Genomic DNA, 25,713 nt, shown 5'->3' on the forward strand with positions numbered 1-25,713 from the left:
TAATCTTATTAAGATTTTCATTTTAACGTACTACATTTTATAACGGAATTATTTGATTATTCTCAGATTAATATCATGGCAATATCACTTGATAATCACAATCCAGATAGTCTACCATAACAAAAAATATCAGTGTAATATTTTAGTAAAAAAAAATAGTTTTATTTTAATTAATTCCAATTTACAAAAATTCGGTCGGGATTTAAATATGGACAATGACCAAATAATCAGTATTTATCCGTCATCAATCCAATTTATTGATATCCCAGATCTTCCTGACGTCAGTCAACTCCACTGCACTTGACTTAGCTACAGCGACAGTAGATGAGATAAAAAATTTCAGTGTCCTCCAATCATTCTATCGTGGATAGCACCCTCCTTCTTTTCTTTCGAAATATCTTACCAGGATATTATGCTTTGGAATAACTTCGCGCGGCTTTGATCTGAAGTCAGCCGTTTGTGACGTCACTGCTCGAGACTTCTATCTGCGTTGGGATTAATGTCTAAGAATTACGAAAGGTCGTTTCACCTTGCGAGCTCATGCTATCGATATATCGAATTTAGTTTCGCAATCGATCTTTTTTCACAGTACCAAAGCAGTAACTTCACTCATGAAATAACGTTCAACGATCTTTGTTTCTCAATGGCCTCTAACTTCACGTAACTGATCATGACCTTAAGTGGATGTTTTGGCCATTAATACTCTGGCTGACTAATTAAAGAAAAATGAAAACAAAATGGCGTTTCATTCATTCGATCAAGTGTAAATGAAAAATTGGTTTACTATGATAAATCTAATTTTATTGATTCGGTACTAATTATTTTCAGTTATCAAAACATGCATTAGATACTTTGATTCACAAGTATGGCGCAGTGCCTGGAAAATCATTTATTATTCCAACGAATGTTACAGAAATAATCTTCCTGATAATCGAAGCACCAGGTATGTTAACGTGGTAGTTGTTTAGGCTTCGTATATCATGATCTGTATTTACGCGTAAGAATAATCGAAGATCCGAGACACGTTCCCTACGTCACAGATAAGATTATCGAAACAGCGACGCGTACGTAAAAATGCGTCTATCTGATAAACGCATTAAGCCTAGGTATAATCTCTATAAGATTCTACCAGTTGCTTGTAGAAATCGCAGTGTTGGTAATTAAATTAAAATTTTTTTTCCACCAAGCTTTTAAGATGCTTCGTCAATACGAAATATTTATATGATTTATTTTAGGTGTCAGCGATTTGAAAAATTTTAATTGTATCCTTTTTTTATTGTTTTAATTAACGCATTTTATATCCACTTTCTCCATTCCTAATGTTCACTCTAATCTAATCTTTGATGTAAAAGAAATCTTAATTTCGACGAAAGCACCTAATACCGTTCCTCTGATTAATGTCGTAACTGTCAAATCGAATAAAAATATCTGACGCAAAATTCGATTAAGGAAATTTTTTTTTTGGGGATTTTATAATTTAAAATAAAAAATTTAACCTATAAAATTTTTTTACAGGTTGAACCTGTACATTGGACATTTGATAATATTGAACTTAACGAAGACTCGAGTCCAAGTGAATTACGACATCTGGGCGATTTTCTTTCTAAAAAACATTTCGATCTCGTCATTAACTTGCCAATGTGCAATGGCGGCGTTCGACGAGTCTCCAGTTTCATGACTCATGGTTATCGTACCAGAAGACTTGCAGTTGATTATTCAGTGCCTTTGGTGACCGATGTCAAGTGCGCTAAACTTCTTGTGGAGGTGAGTCAACATTTAGTGGGTTCGATGAACGCGACGATAAATAATTCGGATACAGAGTATTTTACGCGAGGAGGTTGGGTAGTCTGGTGGAGTGAGGTGGGGGTTAAATGATTTATAAAGAATCAGATTTATTGTATACTTAATCATTTTTAAATATTGGAGCTTGTTCTCGTTTTGTAAATCCGAGGTACCATTTCCGGAAATACATACTTTTTATCATTATTATCTACGTACAGTGAAGCAAGTATACTTGGCCTCGCAAGATCTTCAAGATTAACGCTTAACAATGTTAAAATTCTCGTAGGTAGGCAAATACTTTATTATCTTCAATGTTGATGTCACAATCAGTCACCAATATAACTCTGTTAGTAAGATTTTTAATATGGACTCTTCATTCATTGAAAAATAATTTTGACGAGCAAACTGTACCGTTAGCTTTATGATTACATGAGAAGATCTGATTACATCAGTTATTTTAATTTGAGCTTTTAGGGTTTCGCAGCCAAGATTATCGTTAATACTCATGGTTTTCGGATCGAAGCCGCGTCCGTGTTCAGCTTCGTGCAGACGTTCCGCAAACGTTTCAGTCTGCATCATCAGGACTAGGAGCCTCCTAGCACGGATGCGGCTTCCATCTGGAAACCATGAGTATTAATGGTTATTTTAATTATTTAATTCCCTAGGCATTAAGACTCCTGGGTAGACGTGCACCGCCCATGAAAACACATACGGATTGCATAACCTCCAGGACGTTGATAAAACTCCCAGGATTCATTGATGTCCACGTTCACGTTCGTGATCCTGGTGCTGAGTATAAGGAAGATTTCGCATCGTGTACTGCTGCCGCGCTAGCTGGTGGCGTCACGACGATATTTGCAATGCCAAATACGAATCCCGCCATCGTGGATGAGGATTCGTTTGCAGTAGTGAAGGAGGTAGAAATGTGGATGAAATATTTGAAAACAGCGTATGAACTTTTTGAAAAAAAAATATACTGTGATATTTTGTTCGTTCCAGAGAGCTGAGAAACTTGCCAGATGTGATTACGCCCTCTTTGTCGGCGCGTCCTCAAGCAACTACAGCACAGTTTTTGAACTGGCTTCGAAAGCTGCAGCCTTGAAGATGTACCTTAATGAGACGTTCACTACTTTACGGTTGACCAACATCAGCATTTGGTCTAAGGTTCGGTTCCAAATGCATCGTTAACTTTTGTTGTGTTACTCGCAAATACGACTCTTGCGATATTAACTTAATCCCGTTCGAGGAATTGTAATATCGGGTAGCGTAGCTGATAGCAATTTCTTCGACAAAATTATTATGACGAATATGATCATCGCAATAGACTAGGGGGAAATTCATTGACAATAAATGTATCTTTTATTATTTTATTATAGTCCATTCATACCTGTCAGACTTAGTATTAGCTATTCAAATTTCATGAATGTTAAGTGAGAATGCTTGTTTTTCAGCATTTTGAAAAGTGGCCAAAAAAATATCCAATTTGCGTGCACGCCGAGAGTCAAACAATGGCAGCAGCTTTGCTACTAGCCAGCTTCTACAACAGACCCATCCACGTCTGTCACATATCTCGCAAAGAGGAAATCGAGATAATCGCTGCAGCCAAAGAAAAAGTACGTTATCTTGAACCGTCTGCGAAGTATTATATGATAAGGCTCAATTATTATATTTTTTACAGGGTATGCCAGTGACGTGCGAAGTGTGTCCTCATCATTTGTTCCTTTGTGAAGATGACCTGGAGCGCATAGGTCACGGCCGTGGTCAGGTACGGCCCATTCTAGGAACAAAAGAGGACCAGCAGGCTCTCTGGGATAACTTGAACCTAATCGATTGCTTCGCTACTGATCACGGTAATACCATAGTACTCGAGTGTTATCATTCCGTAACTATTGATTATATTTTGATAAGAAATAATACAATGTCAATTATAGCGCCACACACGGTTGACGAGAAATCAGGCAAGAATCCACCACCTGGTTTCCCTGGTTTGGAAACTATACTGCCACTACTACTGAATGCGATGCATGAGGGCAAACTCACTATGGAGGTACATTCAATTATAAAACTTAGATGCGTCATGAATTACGGATGTGAATTATTATTCCTCATCGGGTTAACGTCGTAGCGAGTTGCTAATCTCACATATAATATGTTTACCGTTGACGACCGGAAATGAGTAACGATACTTTCATGTTCTGTTCATCTTTCAGTGTCGTGAAAAGTACTTAAATCCTGATCACTTGAAGTGAAAAGAAAGGGAAACACGTTATCAGTGAAGAATTACCAGTTAAAAGTGATAAAAAGAAATATTGAAGATATCGCAGTTATGATTATTAGTCATCACTTGAACGAAAAATCACATTTCTTAATTTACCTTGAATACTCATATCAACCGTACGCAAAATTAAGTTTAAGTTTTATAGACCCTTTTATCGTAGTGCTTTGATAACGAGCTATTTGATCAAGACTAGTGTCTCTCGATAGAGTATAGGCATCCATAGACATGAGATATTGAAGCAAAAAAATGTATAGAACTAAACAAGGCCGGAACTAATCTTTCTAATGTGAATTAACTTTAGGTTATCAGTAAATTACATAACTGCTGTCTTTTTTACTTGCAGGATATCGTAGACAAGTTTCACAAGAATCCAAAGCGTATCTTCAACATTCCTGATCAACCTAATACCTACGTGGAGGTTGATATCGATGACGAGTGGATCATTCCTGATGCGTTACCATTCACAAAATCTAAGTGGACGCCCTTTGCAGGAATGAAAGTTCGAGGTTCCGTACACAGAGTGGTTCTAAGGGGGGAAGTTGCATACGTGGAAGGTCAAGTTCTGGTGAGCCCTGGATTTGGACGTGACGTCCGAAAGATACAAGCTAAAACAAAGCATCAGCCAACGTCGCATCCGCCTGGCATTGAAATCGTTGCTGGAAGTCGACCAAATTCGGCTCAAGATGACTGGTGGCCAAGTGATGAAAAATATGGGCATTCGGGTAGAGATGATGTTTATGATTTGGATCAGAAGGAATTTCTCGATTACAATCATATATTGCAACCACCGCATCACAAGTCTAACGTTCACTTTACTTTGGAAGGCGAGTCTAAAGAATACTTGAGAACGAATTACGGCCAACGATCCTTATCGCCATTACTACTCACAAACGCCATTCGCTCTAAGAGCGACAGCAATCCTAATCTTTTTGTTCCACCGCTTCCTCCGACTCCTCATGTGAATGCTACTCACGGATTGGCTGGGCATCATATACTTTCTGTTGATATTTTTAGCAAGGAGCAACTTAACGATATCTTCAATTTTGCTCAAACGCTTCGCGTTTACGTGCAGAAGGATCGACCTTTGGATCATATACTAAGGGTGATTTTTTAATCGTAAATCAATTTCCTAATTCGGTCCACAATTTTTCTTTAGGAATTAATGACACTTTTTTCTTCAGGGAAAAGTCATGGCTTCCATTTTCTACGAAGTCAGTACGCGCACCTCTTGCAGTTTTTCTGCTGCGATGCAACGTTTAGGAGGTCGCGTTATTTATATGGATGGTACCACTTCGTCTGTCAAAAAGGGTGAAACTCTGGAAGGTCAGTGACCTCGTCGCTCTTGAATGCACGATAAACATTTATTTTGTAATTCATTTAACAATTCAATTATTTTCATGCAGATTCTGTGGCTGTTATGGCTGGCTATGCTGATGTCGTTGTCCTTAGACATCCTGAACCTGGGGCAGTAGCAGTAAGTGGATACACCCAACTATAAGATTCAGAATGTATTTTTCAATGTATTGTATTATTAATAATTATTTATAAAGCGAGCTGCACAACACTGCAGGAAGCCATTGGTGAATGCCGGCGATGGCGTTGGGGAACACCCTACCCAGGCCCTCCTTGACGTGTTTACGATTCGTGAAGAAATCGGTACCGTTAATGGACTTACTATAACTATGGTTGGTGACCTTCGACACGGTAGAACAGTTCACTCCTTAGCCAGGTTAGTAAATCTATTCGGAAGTAAGTAAGTAATTTGATAAACTCCGAAATGACCATCCGCAAATTTCAAATGAATTTGTTCTTGCGTAACGTTACAATAGTTTTAGAAATACAGGTAATGTGATTGTTTAATTATAATTAAAAAAAATAAACAATTTTTTACCCACTTTCAGATTGCTTACTCTTTACAACGTACAATTGCGTTACGTGAGTCCACCGGGACTAGAGATGCCAGATCACGTGATAAACTACGTGGCGAAACGCGGAATTTCACAAGAGAAATTCACAAGTCTTGAAGACGTCCTTCCGGATACCGACGTTCTGTACATGACACGCATACAACGGGAACGCTTTGCCTCGCAAGAGGAATACACTAAGGTACGTTCTTAAATTCCACGTGAGTCCAATACTAGTGAACCTATTGGTGAATTTAATTATCCCATATTTGTTTGCACAAGATAATCGCAATGACTGAATGATACAGAAATTACAAGCTGGTCGTAGTCGAAGGATCATCAATTCGGATGTTATTGTGACAATCAAAGATTCCCGAGGATACTTATTATAAATCTTAAATCATCATCTAACTCAATATACAACTATATAATGACATTTAATTAATTATGATTGATATTACGCTAAGATATTAAGTATCGAGCCTATTTTTACAAATCTGTACAAATCTGCTTCTAAAATTTGATAATCCTTTTAGCAGTATTCTAATTCATTTTTTGTTTTTGTTTCTGTTAAGGTCTGCGGCCATTTCGTAGTGACGCCACAGATAATGACACGTGCCAAAAGGAAGATGGTCGTGATGCATCCTCTTCCTCGAGTCTTCGAAATCAGCGCTGATTTCGATACAGACCCTAGAGCTGCCTATTTCCGTCAAGCAGAGTGCGGTGTATACGTCCGAATGGCGCTGTTAGCAATGGTGCTGGGACGTAGTTAAGGAATAATAGAGTATCTATTTGCATCAATTTTTTATCTATACTATATAAATAAGTGATGAATACTTAAGTAAGGCATGATGTGACCAATTAAGAAAATACAGATTCCAAAAATACAATGCGTATTATACTGTCCTTTTCATAATAATATGGGTACTATAAAATATTTAAATGTAAAAGGATTAGATCAAGAAAAAAGAATAGATATGAAATAGAAGTTCTTAATGATAATATACGTAATAAGGGAAATATTTACACCCCTTAGCGGGATTTCTCGGAACTATTGTAGATGCTTCCTTCCTGCTGCTTCCAAACATGGTTGTCACGTCAGATTTTTAAAATCGTGCACCGCAAACCGCCAACCTGCATCTTAACTGATACACTCTGTATATACGCCAAAATTACTTTCTACAGTATTTTTTTATTCAATAAGATATGTAATAATTTCACTTATCTACAATGCATTGTAAAAGCTATGCTTTATGCTGAAGTACATTGGACCTTGAGTACCATACCAATTGCTTAATAACCGTAACGTTACAAGGAGTGCAGCAACGTCGTCCTTCCAATCAGCTGGTACGTGCTTGACAGCTTTTTCATTCTCCTTTTATTCATTTCCTTGATTAGATATCGTTTGTAGGAATGCGCATTGCCTGTTTGCTAACGTGGTAAAACGATAATTCTACGCTGGTTGTGTTTTATGATAAAAAAAAACGGACATATGAGAGAGCTAACGATCACATTGACGTATTAGGCACATTTGATATTATTAATACAAATCAAACTTCGACTCTACTCATCAACTCCTCAAAATTTCACATGTAATATAGTCCTATGAGTAATACAGTTAGTGTACTAACGAGTAAGAACTAAATGCGATAATATCAAATGTTATTAGTCATGTACAAAGTGTGTAATCGTATTGATTGATTCAGCAATTTCATTGTATTTTTTGTTGTAGTTACGAATGATCCCAGAAACCATAAATTATCTAACAGACGCGCATGCGAAAATTTGTTACCGAATCCTTGCACAACGTGAAAGTCGTTTTAAGTAAGATTGTTTTTCTCCTAAAAGATAGTATTGCGAAAGCTCGTATTTTTATGTTACTGTTGTTGCGCGTGAGCAATACCCCGATCATTTCGATCGATATCGGAGGGATCTAAATCGTATGACCTTTTCATCTGACCTTTTATCATCTTTTTAACCTTTATATGTGTCTTCAAATCTGTCATTTTCAATCTTCTCAATCTTCATACCATCGTTATATTAATTGAATGAAACACAATAAAAGCCATTCGTTTCTTCTTTTCATAGAGATTTATTCCTCCGGCGATTTTATATGCTACTTGCACCTTTCTCTTAATACCACGTATAACAATCTATAATTATACCTGTACAGTGTCAAACATAAATTATATCAAATCGTATCTCAATGCTGAGGCGAACTTGCCTGTGGGAAAGACTAGCTGTATCATCGACTATATGTAAATAACATTTTCGTAATTTATATAGACGCCAGTAAAATACGCAGGTAATTATTTAATTATCATTAGTTAATTACGATCAGTAATGGCATTAATCACGGTACAGGTATTAGTCTTATAAATGTATCAATACGTATCGTTCTGTAACTAAATCTAAATAAATTTAAGTAATTGAGCATGTAAAATGTATTGCTATAATAATAATATCGATGATGATAATAATAATAATAATAATAATAATAATAAATCTGGATTTTACAGATTGCAGATAAAAAATGACAATTCGTGGAAAAATTGTCATTCAAAATGGTTTCAACGACAAAAAACCTTCACTCAAAAATATACATTCTCGCAATCAGATACTACGTGATTCATTAAAATGGTGCTAATTCATTCGTGCGTCCCTTCAATTAATTAACCCTTCATTGGGCATGTTAATGCAATATTTTCATCTTAAATACAAATATAGAAGTCTACGCTGAAAACTATTATTGTCCGTACATCCCACACAAGGATTAACAGTTTGCTCATTCATCGTTATCACAAGATGGCAGCACGGAACAAAAATTATTTTATCGATGGCGAGGACAATGAGAAGTCAGATCTTCAGAACCCTCCGCGCCTAATGAAGGGGTAATTAGTATTTTTCACTTTCCCACGGTAATGTCGCCAGCGTACCACTAAATAAAAAATAAATAATTATGTAATCCACACGTTTATATAAAATCCCTTACGTATATGGGACTAGTATAGTAAATAGTAACTGACCTATGAAATCACAAAATAACAAAAAAATACATAAAACAAAAATAATATAAATTCACAATTATGAAAAATAAAGTGCATAAATGATCACAGCATCAGACAATAATAGCAACAATGAAACTTGAAGATAATGGAAGTTCCGTGTCTCATATAATTAACGAATTTCGATAAAGGATACAGATAATCTATATGCGATATCGTACAATACGAACTATCAGACAATAGCATCTCTTTGTAGATCGCAATCCATCGTTCCTATAGGACACATATCGGACGCCAATGATTTGCGATCGCTGCGTCTTTTGCGTCCCGTTGGTGGAATCTTGAGTTTAAATTTTCGTTTGACCCCGGAATTCTTCTTTCTGCAACATATGATTGATTTATCACGAGCACCATTTAGGTAAAAGTGCAATGTGCAATTTTGAATACATACTGGTGTCGGCAGTCGATAAATATTCCCATTGAGAATAAAACAATTATTGCGACTATGATACCAAGGACGATGACTACCAAAGTCCCTATGGCCTCCTCCTCTTCAGGTGTCAGGGGCAGCTCAGTGGTTGACCATGACACATCTGAAATGGAATGTAAAATAAAAAACAATCCATATAAATTCTCAAATCAAGTACGAATGTAATTGATGTACAAATTATGCCAATATATGCGAATTTTAGGAATATTTTTTTAGCAAGTAACGATACTACATCATATTTATGTTTTTATGTCAATTAAAAATATTAAATCTATCGTTCATCCTGTATCTAAATGCAGTGCGAAATAGAAAGTCTGTTGCAATTTCTGTTATATAAAATAACTTCGTAACAATCGCATTTCATTTCGCTAGCTGTTATTATTCGCTCTTATTTGCCTACCATAAGATACTATCAGTGTCTCCCAGGTAAATATTACATTATGGTACTACACCGCACATGTTCTACAGTAAGTATAGCATATTTCATTAATATAATACATAAGATACTATCAGTATCTATCAGGTAAATATAACATTAAGGTACTATACCATACATGTCCTACAGTAAGTATAGCATATTTCATTAATATAATACATAAGATACTATCAGTATCTATCAGGTAAATATAACATTACGGTACTGTACCATACATGTCCCACAGCAAGTATAGCATATTTAATTAATATAATACATAAGATACTATCAGTATCTATCAGGTAAATATAACATTAAGGTACTATACCATACATGTCCTACAGTAAGTATAGCATATTTCATTAATATAATACGTCTCAAGTAATAGTGCAATTATGATTCTGGCTCGACTTAAATTTTTTGTCATATTCTATATCGGCTTTCATAGAATAAAATTTCTTATCGGTACGACATACTTCTGATACTGGATGATCCAATTAATCAGAATGATCAAAGACGACGCTGAACGATACCTTATCAATCTTCGCATGAAAATAAAATCGGGACTTTACCTCTAACATATATATGTTTTTAGTCCAGTAGTTAATGTGATATATAATTTCTTTATCTTTCACGAATAGTAAGTTATACATATATAAAGTTAGGTAGGATAGGAGGTACCCCTTAGGGAAATAATACAGTCAGAGCAATACTAAAAATATTTCATGATTTTTTGCCCAGTTTAAGAAATATATGAATCATATAAAATCAGTGTAAAATTAATATATGATTATATATATATTTTTTAAACCTGGGCAGCTTCATTATTTTATGGGTAGTTCATCTTACCCCATAGAAAATAAAAAATCACACACCATAGTAGAAGGTATGACGTTAGTGGTATGTAAAGTGACCATGAAAATTGTATGAGGAAATTTTTCAATCAGCCGATTTCGACGTTATTGACGTCATCGAATAATTTTGATCCTTCCTGAGGATCATCCTGGCATGGCCAGCTGCACGTACGCCACCATCGAGCTTAGACTCTAAGTCCCGACAGGAAGTCGTCTGGTTTAGGACACTTGCGGAAACTGATCATTTCCAGCAGTCGTTCAAAACGGTTCTGACGTCATTGCAGCGTGCATTTCGTTTGAAATTTTTTCTACTCGGACTGTACCGTCCAACTGGTGTACGTTGCTGTATCAGAAATATTAGCCAATGATTAATTATCACGCAAATGAATCATCAACATTGATCCACTGTACATGGCAATTCTCATAATAAAAAGGAAAAAATTGTTCAAAAATTCCTTAAATTATTTATATCGCTATATTAACGTTAATACCAAAACGTTAATTAATACCATACACCGACTCCCGTGGAATATACTAATATGCATTAAGAGTGCATCGACTCAGTCACGCCTCGCGTATGTTAATCGCTGCGTATGAACGTCAGTGGCTATGATAAAATACGACTCCGCATTTTTCTAATACCAATCGTCAACATACTAGCTAACGTGGCATACGTAATAATCATAATAACTAAGAGCAGTACACACGAGACTTCATAAACGATCTCCAAATAAAAATCAATATGATTATAACGTATTAAATTGGATTATGAATACTTTGAAAATTTTCTAAATATTTCTATGTCGCACTATACCCTGTGATTTGGTAGAAAAAAAATACGATGATTTTGTTATTACCAATAGTTACTTTCTTTCCGATCTAAAAGTGTACTAGGCTGTGTCAGTTATTGAGAGAAAGGTTTCTCGTACTCGTGAAGTGAAGAAAAGGTGTTGGTATCGATGTTTGTCAGGTACCGAGAGAAAGGGGTTAGGTTCGCTAAATGAAAATCGTACCGATCGTTATGGGAAATTGTAGAAGAGAGGCGTGTACGACGTTGAACAGATACGTAGGATAGGTTTCCGATTTCGTACGTTGTAAATTTTCCGAGCCAGAACGAAACGAAACACATACGAACGTGACCCAAGCCTGTGATGCATCGCGTGTAAACGCGAGTGAACGTGGCTGTATGATTTTTCTGAATACAAAAGACTTACATAACTGCACGATTCTGTGAGGTGTTTATGAACGTTCAAACGAAATTTTATTTAGAAAAAAATAATGAACGACCAATTACGACACCAAGATTTTGCCGGAGTATTGCATTGTGAATTTTTGTACGATTATTGACTTCCGTGGTGGTTGTGAGATTCGACTAACCTTAGTTTAAATTACAACTGGATATCCTTACCTCAATATATGGTAATATCATTTGAAAGATTACTGCTTTGGTTTTCTCTGTTCTAGATTATATGTGACTGTTTCTAGATAAAATAATTATATCGCTCTATGATCGTCGTTAACGATTTTTAGGGAGTCAGGGAAAAGTCAAATTCCATTTTGTCGAAATTTTATATTCGTACTGTAGTCAAGAAAAAGTGGTCGTATTTCATTGAAAGAAGCATTATGCCGACTGTCGGTAAAAATGAGTAAAATAGTCAACGACAAATGAAAATATTGATAATGGCTTTAGGCGATATAAAAAATAATAAAATGTATACCTTTAATAGAATTAACCATACTGCCGTTAACACTGCCGTTTCTGTCCATCGTTTTAAACTTGACGATCTTGACCGATCGGTAGAAACTAAGGTAAGATATTTTAAAAGTAAAACTGGAATAAATTAAAATTGACGAAATATCCGCACACTTTTTTTTAACAACGTCGTATGTTATTTCACATAATATTATTTAGCGTTTAATTAACACTTGAATCAATACACGTTCCACTTTTTCTCAAATTCTTTTTTCAATTCACTTTTTCTTTTTTGTGTTGAATTAATGTTATTTTCTCTTCAACTATTCCTCGGTCTTATATATTTTATAACGAATTAACCGGTTCGGAATCTGGCCGTGCACTGTCGGTCATATGGCTGTTCTCTTTCCGTCGTGGCTTTTGCTGTTCTACACGAGTTCCTACAGTGGCTCCGAAGAGTATCGAGAACAGAGTAGAGGAGAAACGAAGTGAGAGCTGAAGTCTCTGACGGTCAAGTCGACATTGCTTCCCATTCCCATTTCCATTTCCATTCACCATGCAGGTAGACTAGGTGGTACGTATTGAGACGGAGACACATTTTTGTACAGTCCTAATGAAAATCCTTACAGTGCATTATCGAGGTCTTCGGACCAGCTAGAAACTGGGAGTCATAGTGGAATTCAGGAAGGCAGTACCTAAACAAATGAAAAATATGACCCAAAAGGGGCTGGGCCGAGCCGTGAATGAAAGCAGAATTCTGAGTGTCCGTTGGGTTTGCCTGAGAACTTTACGTACGGATTAGCCTGTAACGGTGAACTGAATATATTTTAAAAAATTTCTAAAATATATTTTACAATTTTTTTTGCTTAGTTGGGTTGGTATGTATGATTATTTTTTCTACAGAACGCAGTTGGGCTATTGGGATAAGTTGAGGATCTAGTGTCGGAGCCTGTGCAAAATGCTGCTCGATTTGGCTCAATGGCCACTTAAATAATTCAATCATCAAAGTTTCAGTGGCTACAAACTGAAACTGCTCATGGCGGCTTACGATTAATTTCCTGTCCAGGACGTTACTCGTGCTGTCTACCAAGTTGACGTATAAATCGACTGTTATGCTGTTAAGAATTGAGTCCACGTGATATGCATTACTTACATTAGGATTATACCGTACAATCGTCTAGACCAATCGGTACCATGAATTTTTTAATTTTTAATTATAGCCATACACTCGAAACACTGAAACCTGTCAGTTCTCAGAGTAGATGTTGGATTTAATCTCTGCTTGTTAATTGGCAATGTTGACTTGGCTCTCAAATTCGATAACTGGTACAAAACATCTTATAATTGCCATTATACGACTGGAGCTACCGGAGAAGAAACGATTAAAAAAAATAATTTTACGATTCCATTGTTCAATTCATATGGTGAACTCATAAAATACATTTCTTCGATAATCGTCAATTTTAATATTTAAAAATTCAAGAGGTTTTCAAAAGTACGATTGCATCTATTAATAAATAGGTTTTACTTTTTCAAAAGTTCGTCAACTACAACAACGATCGATATCACTGGTTATCAATTTAAATATATGTATTTCTACGTTTGATGAATCGATAGGCACTTTATTTATTCATTTTACGAACCTGCCAATAATTATACATATATAAATATACTCCCTATCAAGTTTCTTAACCCAGAAGTAAGCACGTGGGGTGTCTACTAACATTAAGAGACTCCAACTAAATGCTTTTTAAATATAGAACAACATGGCACATCCATCATTGAATTACGGCTATAAATAATTGTAGAATAAGAATAAAATTGAAAAATCTAATACGCTTATCATGAAATTACTACCGCTTGTGCCAAAAGATTAATATACACTGCCGTTTATCTTACTAGTATTTTTACAGGTTAAAAATTAATAAATTCGATTATCTTCCACCTCTGTAATGAATATATGAGAAATACGCATCAGCACCGTGTAACAATCCGACTACGCCACTGAGTAGCTGTAACAAAGTAAACGATGGAAAAAATAAATGGTGATAATTATAAAATTAATTAAAGAACTAATTTAATTAATGATATACTCACATAAGCTGCTGTCATAGCGGGATAAACGTCGTAACCAGGAGTCAAGAGATACTGAGCCCAAAGAAACATTTTTGTTGAAAAAGCCAAATACGACGCTGAGCTCATATAGAGAAAGCATGCCAGAGCGTTGAACATCAGTTCCTGTTAGAGCAAAGGGAGCCAAAAAATATCACATCAGTGTTTCAAGCTGATAACAAGGAAAAGTCAAGATAACATTTCACTCACGAAAAGCGACGATCGAACCAGCCTGTAGGATTTCTCCGAAATAACATAGCAAGCAAGAAGCACAGAGGAAGTGAGGAAACAGGCGGAAGCCGTTGTGAGCGAACCTTCAAACGCTGAGCCAATGGTGGAACTGTACCTAAGTCCGTAATTGATAAGTAGACTTTGAATAAGACCGCTAATAATCTGAAGTGAATATAGAAAAAATATATTGAAACGACCTGTACACGTGGCAAGAGTATTATTTGTTTATTTCAATAAATTACCGTTTCGCTTATCTTGATTATTCCTGGTGACGTTTTCAAAAATTCAATATGAATGCACGTGCAGCATCTGCAAAAGCAACACTCGATCCCACCTGCACCGTGACTTCCGGAAGACATTCTGATCACCGGTCCAGTACTGCTTCTGCCCATTCTCAATTCCTTCGTTTATCTAATGAAACCCGTCGGGGCCTAGTGGGTTCGTTAAACCTATACGTTAATTAAGATACTTCCGGTATGCATTTACCTAATGGGTTTGTTCCTTTGTGTGATATTTGTGTGTATTCTTTGTTTAAAAATTTCGTACAGTTTAATGTATGTCTGTCACAAGTTATTGTACAGATCTGTATTTCGTTTATTATAATTTGATAATTTTTTTTCATAGTCGATTATACCTATTTCTAACAGCGCAGATACGTGCGTACGTTCACCTTTCGTCAGACTGTTCAAAATATATTTATTTTATCGAAAATAAAGATTATATGCAATTTTTATTGATGCCCGACGTTTATTGTAAGATCAAATTTTTATTGAAATTGCACTGCATCAGACTGCACTTATATTGGATATACGCTACACGTCTGTGATCTTTCAGACTTTAAAATGAACTGACTTCTCCCTTGGTCTTTTCGTGGATGCATACACGATGCACGCGTGTCGTTGCACCCCCTGCGTAGCATATATAAAATGAGGGAACGTCTATTTCTGGCACGCGCCGGCAGGATATTATGGCGGGCAATGCAGATGGAAATAAAAAAATAATAAAAAATGTTAAGATCATTGGTATCGTTTAATATTCAACATAGAAATTGCATTTCGTTTATGATATAATTTGAATCTGCAATTACTCTTATTTAGAAATTTTATAAACATGCAGCGAATCCTATGGTATTGTATTACATTCGACAAGTCGATTTTATTCAATATAAATATTACAATGGACACTCAATAAATAATTTTCATCTACATTCTTATCATTATAATGTAAAATATAAATTTTTATATGAAATATAAAGGCATTGTTATAGGAAGATTTATGGTGAAACCCTGCAATACTCATTTATAATTATCATTAGTTAAGATTCATTGTATACTTTGTGTTTCTGTTATTGTATATAAGCTATCTTGATTCACCGCAGTGAAGAATTTTCTTTCGAAAATCTTTCAACGAGGTTGACAAATGGCACAGTAGTTTACAAATATAAAAATATTATAAATATCAAAATCCATGTATATAAAATAGCGAACGATCTTTCCGTGGCAAGTTTCGATATCCTTTCAAGGCGCAGTCTTTACTATCGATTCGTCTGCAGAACAGGAAATTTCTGCAAATTACTCAAACGCGGAGTCGAAAGCATTTGAGACAAAATATTTGTATTATGTAATAAGTACCAGTGTACGTGAATGAAAATTTTTGAAAAACCGTAATCTAAAAAGATTATACGTAGAAATATAGCAAAAATAAAAATTATGCAATTTCACAACTATTATTTGAATCACAAAACAGTACGCGGAACTATTACATATAAATTGTTAAAGCAGAGTCAAAAAGATCTCCAAACAAAATTTGGAAAATTACTTTTCAAGTTTACAGTCCTCTGTAAGCTCGAACCGCCATTATAGTATTAAGTAAATAAAGAGCTGAGTTGACTAGTCCACAAATCTGAAAATAATAATAATAATTTAAACATTAATATTAATAACCATAATCAATATATATGAATGACATTAACGATCAATCTTTTAAAAACTCACTGAGGCTCCCAACAGCAAATCGTGATCTCTCGAATATTTGTTGTCGTTCACCCGAACCAACAATGTCAAGGAACATGCAAGTAGTAGGCCAAAACCGATTGAATGGTATATCAGTTCCTGTGTAAAAAATGGATATCAGTAATCATTAATTTCTGTCTTATAATAAAATCAATCAGTCACTCACATAGATCGTTTTGGATATAATAGATTCCGTGGATATCGACGCCAGGCAAGAAAGAATGAGAATAAACGTGGCTATCATAAAGGTCGTGACGATAAGTAAAAAGAAAAGATCAGCAGTCGTGCGCACGTATAATTGATTAAATTGATGGCCCATAATTCCCACGCAGACGATACCTAGAGCCTGAAAAATGAAATTAATGATAAAATATATTAATTTTATGAAAAACTGAATCGGTCGGCCTTTCATAATCTTTTATTACTCTGTTATGAGAATACCGCAATGTCAAACTCAGCTGATTAGATTTATCGTTAAATTATCAGTTTCCGGTTACTGACCAGTTGTAGAAATTTTAGCAGTCCATTGAATGACTTTAGATAGCCAGTGTTGATAATGATGGCTGACGAGTTCGATGTTACCGTCGCCGTCCTAATAGTTACCGAGTGAGACATCATGAGAAGGCTGCTTGACGAATCTGAAAAAAATGTATCATTGATGAATTTTGACGAACCTGCGATAGACTCGTATGAAAGTTATGAGATCCATATAAAATGTTATTCAACGCTCGTCTTCCATAGTTACCACATGATGGGGATCGTGAGGCAGGACTTTTATGGAAACAGGGACAAGGCTGAGTTTTCGTAGCACGTGACCTACTTTAAGATACTTAAGAGTGCTCAGAGTGAACACGACTAAAATAGTCCTGGAGGCCATAATTTTTATAGATAGAATCTTAGAATTTAGACTTTGACTTTATCATGGATAAAAGTAATTTTTATATTTTCAATTTTTTTATTCATATATTCTTGAGCACTATTTTAATTGCGTTTTTGGGTATAGGTGTGACGCCGTGACGGAGTTCATCGACGGTGGCGCCACTATGCCCTTTAAGGCGCGTCATGGAATCAATACCTACATCGTTGAAAGCTTTAAGAATTTTGATGAAACGTGAAATCCCGAAATATCAGATGATCCAATTGCATTCTCTTACAGTGTTATCGCTCAAAAAATTTGCTGCCTTTTAATCTTATCAGTTACAAAGTAATCACATTGATATGTTAATGTAAATAAAGAAAAAAATACAAATTGTCGATGTTGAATTGTATTAGAATGCATAGAAATTATCAAAGATGATTGAAATTTCTGTTTCACTGAAAACTTATTCTTTCACACAACTACTATAAAAATATTACACTAAGTTTTAAGAAGCATTACATTCAGTCTTTAGAATTATCTCATTAATCCTCTAATTCCAAGAATAATGTATGTATACACCTGAACATAGGTATATACATTTGTATGCGTACACCACATTGGTATGTCGTCATCGGTTATATTTAAAAGCTATATCAACAGCGTTACGTCCATCTAATTCTAACGGTTCTTTCTTTTTTCTGGTATTTCCGAAATTCTCAAGTTTTTTAAAAAACAGTCTACAAAAATGTCCACCACGAAATATTCATGTTTATTTCACAAGAAAGTATATGAATATACAATATTACAGACAGATCTCGATGATCAGAAGAAATGATTGGAATAGACAAAGTCTATTGACACGGTTCTCAAATGTCATGATTCTATTTATAGAGCATACGGTCACATTAAGATCAATTAAATTATGAGAAACAATGTTAATTATTCACAAACAATCATCAAATCACACAATTAACCATCACAGTATTATATTTCTCAACGAACTAACCTTATGGAAGAGTTGTTGAGATCCGGCGGCTGCCCGCGATTGACTGAAATGCACGCTTGCGTTATAACCTGACGCTCACCGTACAGTAGGTTGACGTCATTGATGATATCATATCGCCACACGCACCACCGAAATACATACGTAAGATATAAAGGGTGTAAGACAATTATTGATAAGCGCTGATATGCAGTCTCGCACATGGCAATACAGGTGGATATAAAGTTTCTGTGTATAAATAATGGAAATAATTAAATTATTTACAATTGTATGCATACATTTTTATTTCAAAATCATTCATCAAATTTTGAACGTATAAACACTGTTTGAAATTTATGCTACTCCGTGTACATAAGCCTTGGAATTTTATGTATTGAAATTTCACATTACTTTTTCAAGGTAACTAAGCGAATTCTTGAAACTCAATAATTCCAGTATCTGTCTTTTACATCGATGACAGTATTAGGATCTATTCACAGGTGTCAAATACACAGTAGCATAGGTTGGGAGGTTAACACGTTGTATGTACATACATAATAAAAATTGAAGTACTGGAACGCGTTCGATATTTTATTGATTAAAATTCCTAGCTTGGAAAATAAATAAAATTTAACGAATAGAGTATAGAGAACAATAAGAGAGAATTAGAATATCAAACAGTATGTATGTATATCTGTAATATATATATGATATAATAATACATAATTAAGAACGATATATGTGTATTAGGTTTTCCTCTTTTTTCACAAATAATACGTTGTACGATACTTTCATTAGAATCGCTTGTTAGGTTATTAGGTAAATGCATTTTGATGCTATAGTAATTTTGTGTAAATACAATATCGGCGTCACGACGACAATATACAAAAAAAGTAATAATGAAAATGAAATAGGATGGATATTGATTATACAATAGAATATTAAAATTACGGACAAGCCTGTACATTTAATATTTAGTTATTATTATTTTAATTCTCATTGTACAATCAGTTGTCCGATATAAACGTGCCGATATTTATTATGATAAATTATAAATATTATTTTCGAACAACAAGAACCGGGTGGTACATCATAGTTTTCAAAAGAAACACTTCATCGTATGTTGACGTGTCGTAAAACTAACGTGGTAGAATTATGCGTAAAAAAAGTAAATTTACCGACTACATCTTGAAACGGTGAAAGACGATAAGGCACTTCGTAATTAAACAATATTTCGATACGAATATTTCTTAAATACTTTAACTGGTCCGTAAATGTTGAAGTCCATACAAAATTTCAAGATGGCGCTGGCACATTTAAATCATTTGAGCGATGTCGATGAACAATGATTGTACTATTTATAAGGGTAATTTAAAAAAAAAAGAATGTCCAATGTTCATGAATAAATACGAACAATATTGAAATTGGACGATTTCCATGCTAGGGAAAAATGAAGATTAGATAACAAAAAAAAAAGAAAAAGTTTGTATCCTATTACTTTAAGGTCTAATTTTAGAAAGAGATAGATGAACAATAGCAAAATAGTAGACTCGTTCTCTCGTAATTTCGATGTATTTATGCATTTAAATATTAATATATGAGTCCCTTTGATACGCAAACCATCGTGCATGAATGTCTTACTTCAATAGTGTATTATTTAACGTATTTTGGTTCTCTTTGCTTTTCAGGAGATCATTCGCTACGACTTGGAGAATAAAACGTTCTTCGCATCAATCCTTAAGCCACGTTCGCACTGTGCTAATTCCACGGATACTCACGTCGACGAATTTAATATATATCGGAACTGAAACAATTCGTGAGTAAAAATGTAACATAAATTTGCTTGTTTTTCAATCTCCATTCCGTAATCATTGTTGTCTTCTTTAAAATCCAAGCGAACGATCGCCATGTTTGCGATGTAGACGGATTAAAACTAGACTAAAGCATAGGTACAAAGTGTCCATTTCGATACGCTACGAAATTAGTTCGCCAAGGCCATTCCGGACTAATTGTGGCCTCCGTCATTTCCGCTAGGTACCTTAAATACCTTCCAGATCGCGCTGCAATCGACGGATCGAGACGGGAGTTTTTAAAGATCTGCGCAGTCGACTGAACTGTCAACGGAGTAGCACACGACTTTTTATTTTCATTGTGTGTTAGTGTTTTTCCATTCAAGGTAAAGGAAATACGTTCCTGCTGCGTATGCAATGGTGTTAAAGATGCCAAAAACCTGAGAACGGAGAAGAAATATATAGTAATAATAAAATTCAAGGTAATTTGCATTATTAATGGATTGAACTGTATTATACGTACTCCAGCAGCAATATTACCGCCTCTGTAATAATGGTTATAAAGCGCAGACCAACATGATAGTTGTGCAATAAACGCTGTTGTGTACAGAATAGTTGCCAATCCTGTATTCACTAATTCCTGTAACATATATATGTTTTTAATAATGCTAATTCTAAATAATTTTATTAGAACGTACGGTGAGAATCCAATTAATTGGTAGCTTCAGTGTTTCCCGGATTGACAGTACGTAAACAAAGACCCAGATGAGAGTTGCTATGAATGTTGTCGCTACGACGAATAAAAACCAGTGTGTGGCAGAATAGTTCAACGGGGTCGCACAGCTCATACAAATTATAGCAAGTACCTGAAACAAAAGCAGAAGACATATGTTAATTAATTATGAAGGGTTTGATACTGTTAGTAGTATTTTTCTGCATTTAATAATTTTAAATCCGAGGCAGTTTAGAAACGTATGATACGTCAAGGTTATGTATTTCAAAGTAATCCTTAAATTATCCTGTCCTATAGAATTACAAAGATTAAATTACATTTGAAGATAAGATATTCAAAAGTCTAAATATCGTATTAGGATGAACTTCAAACAGCTTCATCATCTTTTAGTTTACTCTTCTGGAGTACACGTGACAGGCGTTCCCTTTTCTTTAAACTCTTTGAGAATTCTGTATTATTCGAGCGATCTAGTCTCTCGCGTCCTTCTCTCATTGCAAAATTCCAATCGAATTTCGGAATTTTGGAATCCAACTTAATGCGGCTACTGAATTCATTTTGAATTTTGAAAAATTCTTTTTTATCCATTTCGCGAATGTCTAATAAGCTCATTTCGTGATTTTTTCCAAGAACTGGTCCTGTTATGGAGTCACGTTTCTGCTGATCAGGAAATTCTAAAGATACAGCAGCAGAAAAATATTTTTCATGGAGCTCGCATTCCTTTTTGGCTTTAGTCAACTTTCGAATTCTCTCCTCTTGCTGTAACACCAAAGGACGTCTCGCCACTTCTAGTTCCTCCGGGACAAAATTCTTCTTCTTCAGCAAAACAGTCTTCATCCTCTCATGATCGGCACGTTTCCAAATAGCCGCTTTCGACATGGGCACGTTACGTAACCGGCGCTCCTCTTCAATCCTTGCCAATTCTCTTTGTTCTTTCTGAAATCTTTCCCGAGCTTCCTCATGCTTCCTTCGGGCTTCTTCGGCAATTCTCGCAGACTTTCGTTCCAGCGCTTTACTATCACTCTTCAGATACTCGTTCTGCCAGTTTAAAAATTCCCGCTTCCTCGACAATTCATGAGTCACAAATTCGCGAAACCATGCCGCCCTGTCGGTAAGTTCCTCGGCAGATTCCTTTGGTTCCACTAACACCCGAAAGGCGCCGTTGCCGTCGCCAACGCCAATGAGACTCCGCGCAGCCGGCAACACGTGCAAATACAGTCCCGTTATAGAGTTGCCGGAAATGGTCTGCAAGAATACTGGCTCCCTGGTATCAAAACGGATATCCCAAGTCTCCAGAGTGCCATCGTGTCTGGCTACTAAAAAAATGGCCGGTCTATTACTCCAGCTGCAAGCTGTATAACGACAGGATCTTCTTCGCCAGAATAACGGACTAACCAAAAAGTCATCTTTCCACACGGCGAACACGTGACCACCAATAGTTAGTAAAATTTCATGCATATGAGGACATCTCTTTATATCAATGACGGGACCATCGTGAGCTGCACTTCGATTTGTTATTTTGGAAATTTCAGAAGATGCCACTTCGGTACTGAACTCGTGACCTTCCCAGGTGCAAATAAGAAAATCTCCTTCCAGAGTTCCAATCCAGAACATTCTCGTAAAGGTGTCTTTCGATCTGTCCAATTCAATGGAGAACCTTTTAACCTTGGAAAGATCAAACTGATCCTCTACAGACATATCGTGATAGATTTTTTCCAAAAAACGATTGGGAGCAGATGCCTGTAGACTAAGCGGTATGAAATTTGGACTTTCTTTTGTAACCTGTATATGCACACGGTAAATCGGTTTGAGGATACCGTCCAAATTTTTCAAATTGTTCTCGGTAAGAGTATTAACGGTCTTCAATGTGATTTTGACTAGCTTGGGAGATGAAATGGATACTGGTTGCCAGCAAAGATCCCAAAATGCAATGCAACCGTCTTCGGATATTGTCATGAACTGAAGACTCGTTTCTTCAGTAAGTTTTGATAATTTACCATCAGACTCTACCTGATAATTCGTCGGAAGCCAGTGAATATTTCGAATGCATAAGGAATGAGATTGAAGTCTGTTAGAAGCGGCAATCACGGGCAACCTTAATATCTTTGAACCTGAGCACTCATCACCCGTATCACTCTGCTTCTCAAGAACACTTCGCAAACTGTCAGCAAGATACCAGATAACAATCTGTCCGTTTGTGCATCCTCCCACGATAACATCTTCCCTAAAAGGACAAAAAGACAGTGAATGAACTTCCCTAAAATCCTCAAGTACAATTTTTGGATGCAAGTTATCCGAAAACGACCATATTAACGCGGATGAATTTAGATCGCAGTTGGTTGAACGGGCTTCCGTTAATTTCTGTATCAAACTACAACCGGAAACTTGTGTGTAACAAACGGCAGCAGTTCCTGTGAGACAAGGATGCCAAGAAACGTCAGATATAATTTTACCTTGCGTGAATGCAAGATCAATAAAAGATTGATACTCTTCGTAAACCATAATATTTTTAGGTACAGTATCTCGTAAAGGATCACGAGCAAGCTCAGTAATATCATTTCTGTACATATTGATAGCCGCGTTGTATCTGATATTTTCAATCATCTCGTTGGCGCGAGATTCCAAAAATATTTCCAAAGGTTTTTTCCTCTCGACTGTCACGTCTTTGTCCTCTCCTACGTTCTCTATAGTTTCTCCCTCCTGTAATTCTTCCTCTTGGTCATCCTCGTCCTTATACTCCATTTCCGGAAACGTATACTCGTACTCATATTGACTCCAAACACGCTTTGGGTATCCAGGATACGTCTGAACGCCGACCTCCTGCCCTGGCAAATGAGTCTGAACACACTTGGATATTAGGTTCATAGAAATATTGTCAAATTTTTCAAAACGAGGAACAATCTTAATGTAACCGTCTCTGGCATCATCGGCGGAACGTCCGGCCAGCTGGCGAGTCTCTCCCAGAAGATGAGTCGGTAAACAGATCTCAACCTGGAACAGTGGCCTACTTTTGACAGCGAAGGTCTGGTCGACCTCGAGCTCGCTGCCACGAGATACCCAGGGTCTGGCAGTCTTGCGAACCATGTTGTCAGCCTTGGCGATGATCTTCATGGTGATCTCACGATTCCTACGGCGTATCCTGTCGCGAGCATCTTCCGTCGAGCAGATGACGTAGCTGGTGGAGTCCAGCTCAGTTGAGGCGTATCCGACAAGGAAATACTCCCCTTCGTATTTCATGATTCTCTCGCGAACAGACTCAAGACCTGAGCCATCTTGGTTTGCCAAACCTTTCACAAGATGCTGGGGAATGTACGCCCACGGATACTCAAGAAAGACGTCTTCGCCTATAGCACAACCCAGAACGCGTTGTGTCTCTTTCGTCAAGTGAAGATGCACGGTGTCCTCAATACTTTCATCGAGTGCTAACCAGCTCAGCTGCCACTCAACCCGCTTTACGGACATTTTCGTTTCAGACTGCACATTACCAATGGAATTTCAGTACAGTTGTGACTAGAAATATTGATCAAACCTTTCTCCCTGTATCCATGCGTAATAAGGGAATAAAGGTGCGTTCATACGGATTCCATATTACACACACTCAGCTTAACGTATATTCTACGCAAGTAATACTGCAAGGCAGTGTATTGGTTTCAATGAAAATTCTTCCCCAAAGTACATTTTAATGTATATTCCTATATCAGATGATAAAATATAGTCAGATAATCAACGAGATATAAGAAAAAACATAGAACAATGAATATAGGTTAGATTGACAGAAAAATTTTATATCGCTTTATAAAACTTGAGATTGCATCATATCCAAAAGAAACAATATGCAAGATGACGTAAATATGGACATTCGTCATTGTGGAATTGAACACACACGCAGGAATTTCTCCTTTCATCGAAGATCGAGAAGGAGCAGTCGTGTAACTAAATACGTGTATTACGTATCACGGAGTGTGTAACGTGCAAAGGCGTTCAATAAATTCCAGCCGCGATCGAAACTCGTGAATAAAATAGACTCAGCCAGAAGAAAACGTATCGGAATGAATCGAGAAATGAGAGGAGTAGAAGAAAAAGAAAAAAAAAAGAGAAACGTAGTTTGGTCAATTGCGCATAGAATATTCTATAGAAAGATCGATGCTGCTGACCTTTTAAGATCCTGCATGCCCGGTACACGTACCAAAAAGCAACACGCGAATGTCACTGACTCTAAATATACGCACGTGCGTACCGATCGTGCCTTTCGAAGAAAAAGGAAAATACTTCTGCGCACACGCTCCCGCGCAGCGACCGTTGCGACAGTTTGACTTTAGTACGTAAAACGTACACGCTGATATATACGTACATCAGCGCGAGCTAAAAGGTAATGACAAACGACACGGCGTGACACGTGAAAGAAAAAAGAACGACAAAAAAATGTCGATTGGCGACTTTTCATCGCAGCGACGTAGGTAGGTAATAAGTAGCCATTTCTCTCAAGGATATCGCGTGCGTCGAATCTTCGTGAAAACAATATTATGCGCTCGGCGTGTATCGCCACGATCAAGCTATATACGAACGCCTGCGAATC

At 36.3% G+C, this 25,713-nt stretch overlaps 5 protein-coding genes and 1 long non-coding RNA gene across 10 annotated transcripts in view; 2 read left to right on the top strand and 4 right to left on the bottom strand.

Annotated features, from left to right (window-relative positions):
- LOC107272441 (CAD protein) overlaps positions 1-6,851 on the top strand; it is a 20,235-nt gene extending 13,384 nt beyond the window's left edge. The window contains exons 13-24 of the mRNA XM_015749603.2: positions 1,516-1,764; positions 2,448-2,699; positions 2,782-2,946; positions 3,234-3,395; positions 3,461-3,632; positions 3,714-3,829; positions 4,404-5,162; positions 5,242-5,383; positions 5,464-5,534; positions 5,611-5,789; positions 5,962-6,166; positions 6,540-6,851. Of these exons, the coding sequence (XP_015605089.1) occupies positions 1,516-1,764; positions 2,448-2,699; positions 2,782-2,946; positions 3,234-3,395; positions 3,461-3,632; positions 3,714-3,829; positions 4,404-5,162; positions 5,242-5,383; positions 5,464-5,534; positions 5,611-5,789; positions 5,962-6,166; positions 6,540-6,737 (2,670 nt within the window). The 3' untranslated portion in view covers positions 6,738-6,851. The remainder of the gene's footprint in view (positions 1-1,515; positions 1,765-2,447; positions 2,700-2,781; positions 2,947-3,233; positions 3,396-3,460; positions 3,633-3,713; positions 3,830-4,403; positions 5,163-5,241; positions 5,384-5,463; positions 5,535-5,610; positions 5,790-5,961; positions 6,167-6,539) is intronic.
- On the bottom strand, positions 6,589-12,584 carry LOC107272456. Of its 2 annotated transcripts, XM_015749628.2 has the most exons (4): positions 12,447-12,584; positions 9,421-9,562; positions 9,166-9,349; positions 6,589-6,722 (listed from the first exon to the last, which is right to left on the bottom strand). In XM_015749628.2, exons 1-3 carry the CDS (start codon positions 12,493-12,495, stop codon positions 9,202-9,204), a joined length of 339 nt encoding a protein of 112 aa, XP_015605114.1. In that variant the 5' UTR covers positions 12,496-12,584; the 3' UTR covers positions 6,589-6,722; positions 9,166-9,201. The 2 variants fall into 2 exon arrangements, with proteins under 2 accessions (XP_015605114.1, XP_015605112.1); XM_015749626.2 differs by lacking the exon at positions 6,589-6,722 and having other exon boundaries at positions 8,037-9,349.
- LOC107272457 lies at positions 11,943-14,844 on the top strand. 3 transcript variants are annotated; one of them, XR_003061214.1, is made up of 6 exons: positions 11,943-12,147; positions 12,259-12,364; positions 12,456-12,995; positions 13,051-13,232; positions 13,325-14,443; positions 14,524-14,844. It is a non-coding gene; the product is annotated as an uncharacterized LOC107272457 (long non-coding RNA). The 3 variants fall into 3 exon arrangements; XR_003061215.1 differs by having other exon boundaries at positions 14,536-14,844; XR_001538946.2 differs by lacking the exon at positions 12,259-12,364 and having other exon boundaries at positions 14,524-14,842.
- Positions 14,293-15,793, bottom strand: LOC107272450 (protein singles bar). The gene is made up of 5 exons (XM_025089733.1): positions 15,399-15,793; positions 15,007-15,195; positions 14,744-14,926; positions 14,519-14,659; positions 14,293-14,433 (listed from the first exon to the last, which is right to left on the bottom strand). The coding sequence occupies exons 2-5, from the start codon at positions 15,154-15,156 to the stop codon at positions 14,356-14,358; spliced, it is 552 nt and encodes a 183-aa protein (XP_024945501.1). The 5' UTR covers positions 15,157-15,195; positions 15,399-15,793; the 3' UTR covers positions 14,293-14,355.
- A 101-nt stretch (positions 15,794-15,894) lies between these two features.
- Positions 15,895-20,746, bottom strand: LOC107272454. 2 transcript variants are annotated; one of them, XM_015749624.2, is made up of 5 exons: positions 18,642-20,746; positions 17,278-17,414; positions 16,943-17,122; positions 16,759-16,875; positions 15,895-16,666 (listed from the first exon to the last, which is right to left on the bottom strand). In XM_015749624.2, exons 2-5 carry the CDS (start codon positions 17,392-17,394, stop codon positions 16,592-16,594), a joined length of 489 nt encoding a protein of 162 aa, XP_015605110.1. In that variant the 5' UTR covers positions 17,395-17,414; positions 18,642-20,746; the 3' UTR covers positions 15,895-16,591. The 2 variants fall into 2 exon arrangements, with proteins under 2 accessions (XP_015605110.1, XP_024945502.1); XM_025089734.1 differs by lacking the exon at positions 18,642-20,746 and adding an exon at positions 17,522-17,974.
- A 388-nt stretch (positions 20,747-21,134) lies between these two features.
- LOC107272451 (WD repeat-containing protein 63-like) lies at positions 21,135-25,312 on the bottom strand. The gene is made up of 3 exons (XM_015749609.2): positions 25,292-25,312; positions 21,458-24,611; positions 21,135-21,273 (listed from the first exon to the last, which is right to left on the bottom strand). The coding sequence occupies exon 2, from the start codon at positions 24,597-24,599 to the stop codon at positions 21,507-21,509; it is 3,093 nt and encodes a 1,030-aa protein (XP_015605095.1). The 5' UTR covers positions 24,600-24,611; positions 25,292-25,312; the 3' UTR covers positions 21,135-21,273; positions 21,458-21,506.
- Between the last annotated feature and the right edge of the window lie 401 nt (positions 25,313-25,713).

This window comes from Cephus cinctus, unplaced genomic scaffold, assembly GCF_000341935.2.
Source record: "Cephus cinctus unplaced genomic scaffold, Ccin1 Ccin1_scaffold1184, whole genome shotgun sequence".
Taxonomy (NCBI): domain Eukaryota; kingdom Metazoa; phylum Arthropoda; class Insecta; order Hymenoptera; family Cephidae; genus Cephus; species Cephus cinctus.

Coding starts and splice junctions, on each gene's coding strand:
- LOC107272456 (XM_015749628.2), bottom strand. CDS start 12,495: ATGGACAGAAACGGCAGTGTTAACGGCAGTATGGTTAATTCTATTAAA. Junction 9,563..12,446: donor TATGGTTAATTCTATTAAAG/GTATACATTTTA, acceptor ATTCCATTTCAG/ATGTGTCATGGTCAACCACT. Junction 9,350..9,420: donor TTTATCGACTGCCGACACCA/GTATGTATTCAA, acceptor CATATGTTGCAG/AAAGAAGAATTCCGGGGTCA.
- LOC107272450 (XM_025089733.1), bottom strand. CDS start 15,156: ATGGGCAGAAGCAGTACTGGACCGGTGATCAGAATGTCTTCCGGAAGT. Junction 14,927..15,006: donor TAATCAAGATAAGCGAAACG/GTAATTTATTGA, acceptor TATTCACTTCAG/ATTATTAGCGGTCTTATTCA. Junction 14,434..14,518: donor CCGCTATGACAGCAGCTTAT/GTGAGTATATCA, acceptor ACTTTGTTACAG/CTACTCAGTGGCGTAGTCGG.
- LOC107272454 (XM_015749624.2), bottom strand. CDS start 17,394: ATGATGTCTCACTCGGTAACTATTAGGACGGCGACGGTAACATCGAAC. Junction 16,876..16,942: donor TTATATCCAAAACGATCTAT/GTGAGTGACTGA, acceptor TTTTTTACACAG/GAACTGATATACCATTCAAT. Junction 16,667..16,758: donor ATTTGCTGTTGGGAGCCTCA/GTGAGTTTTTAA, acceptor TATTATTTTCAG/ATTTGTGGACTAGTCAACTC.
- LOC107272451 (XM_015749609.2), bottom strand. CDS start 24,599: ATGTCCGTAAAGCGGGTTGAGTGGCAGCTGAGCTGGTTAGCACTCGAT.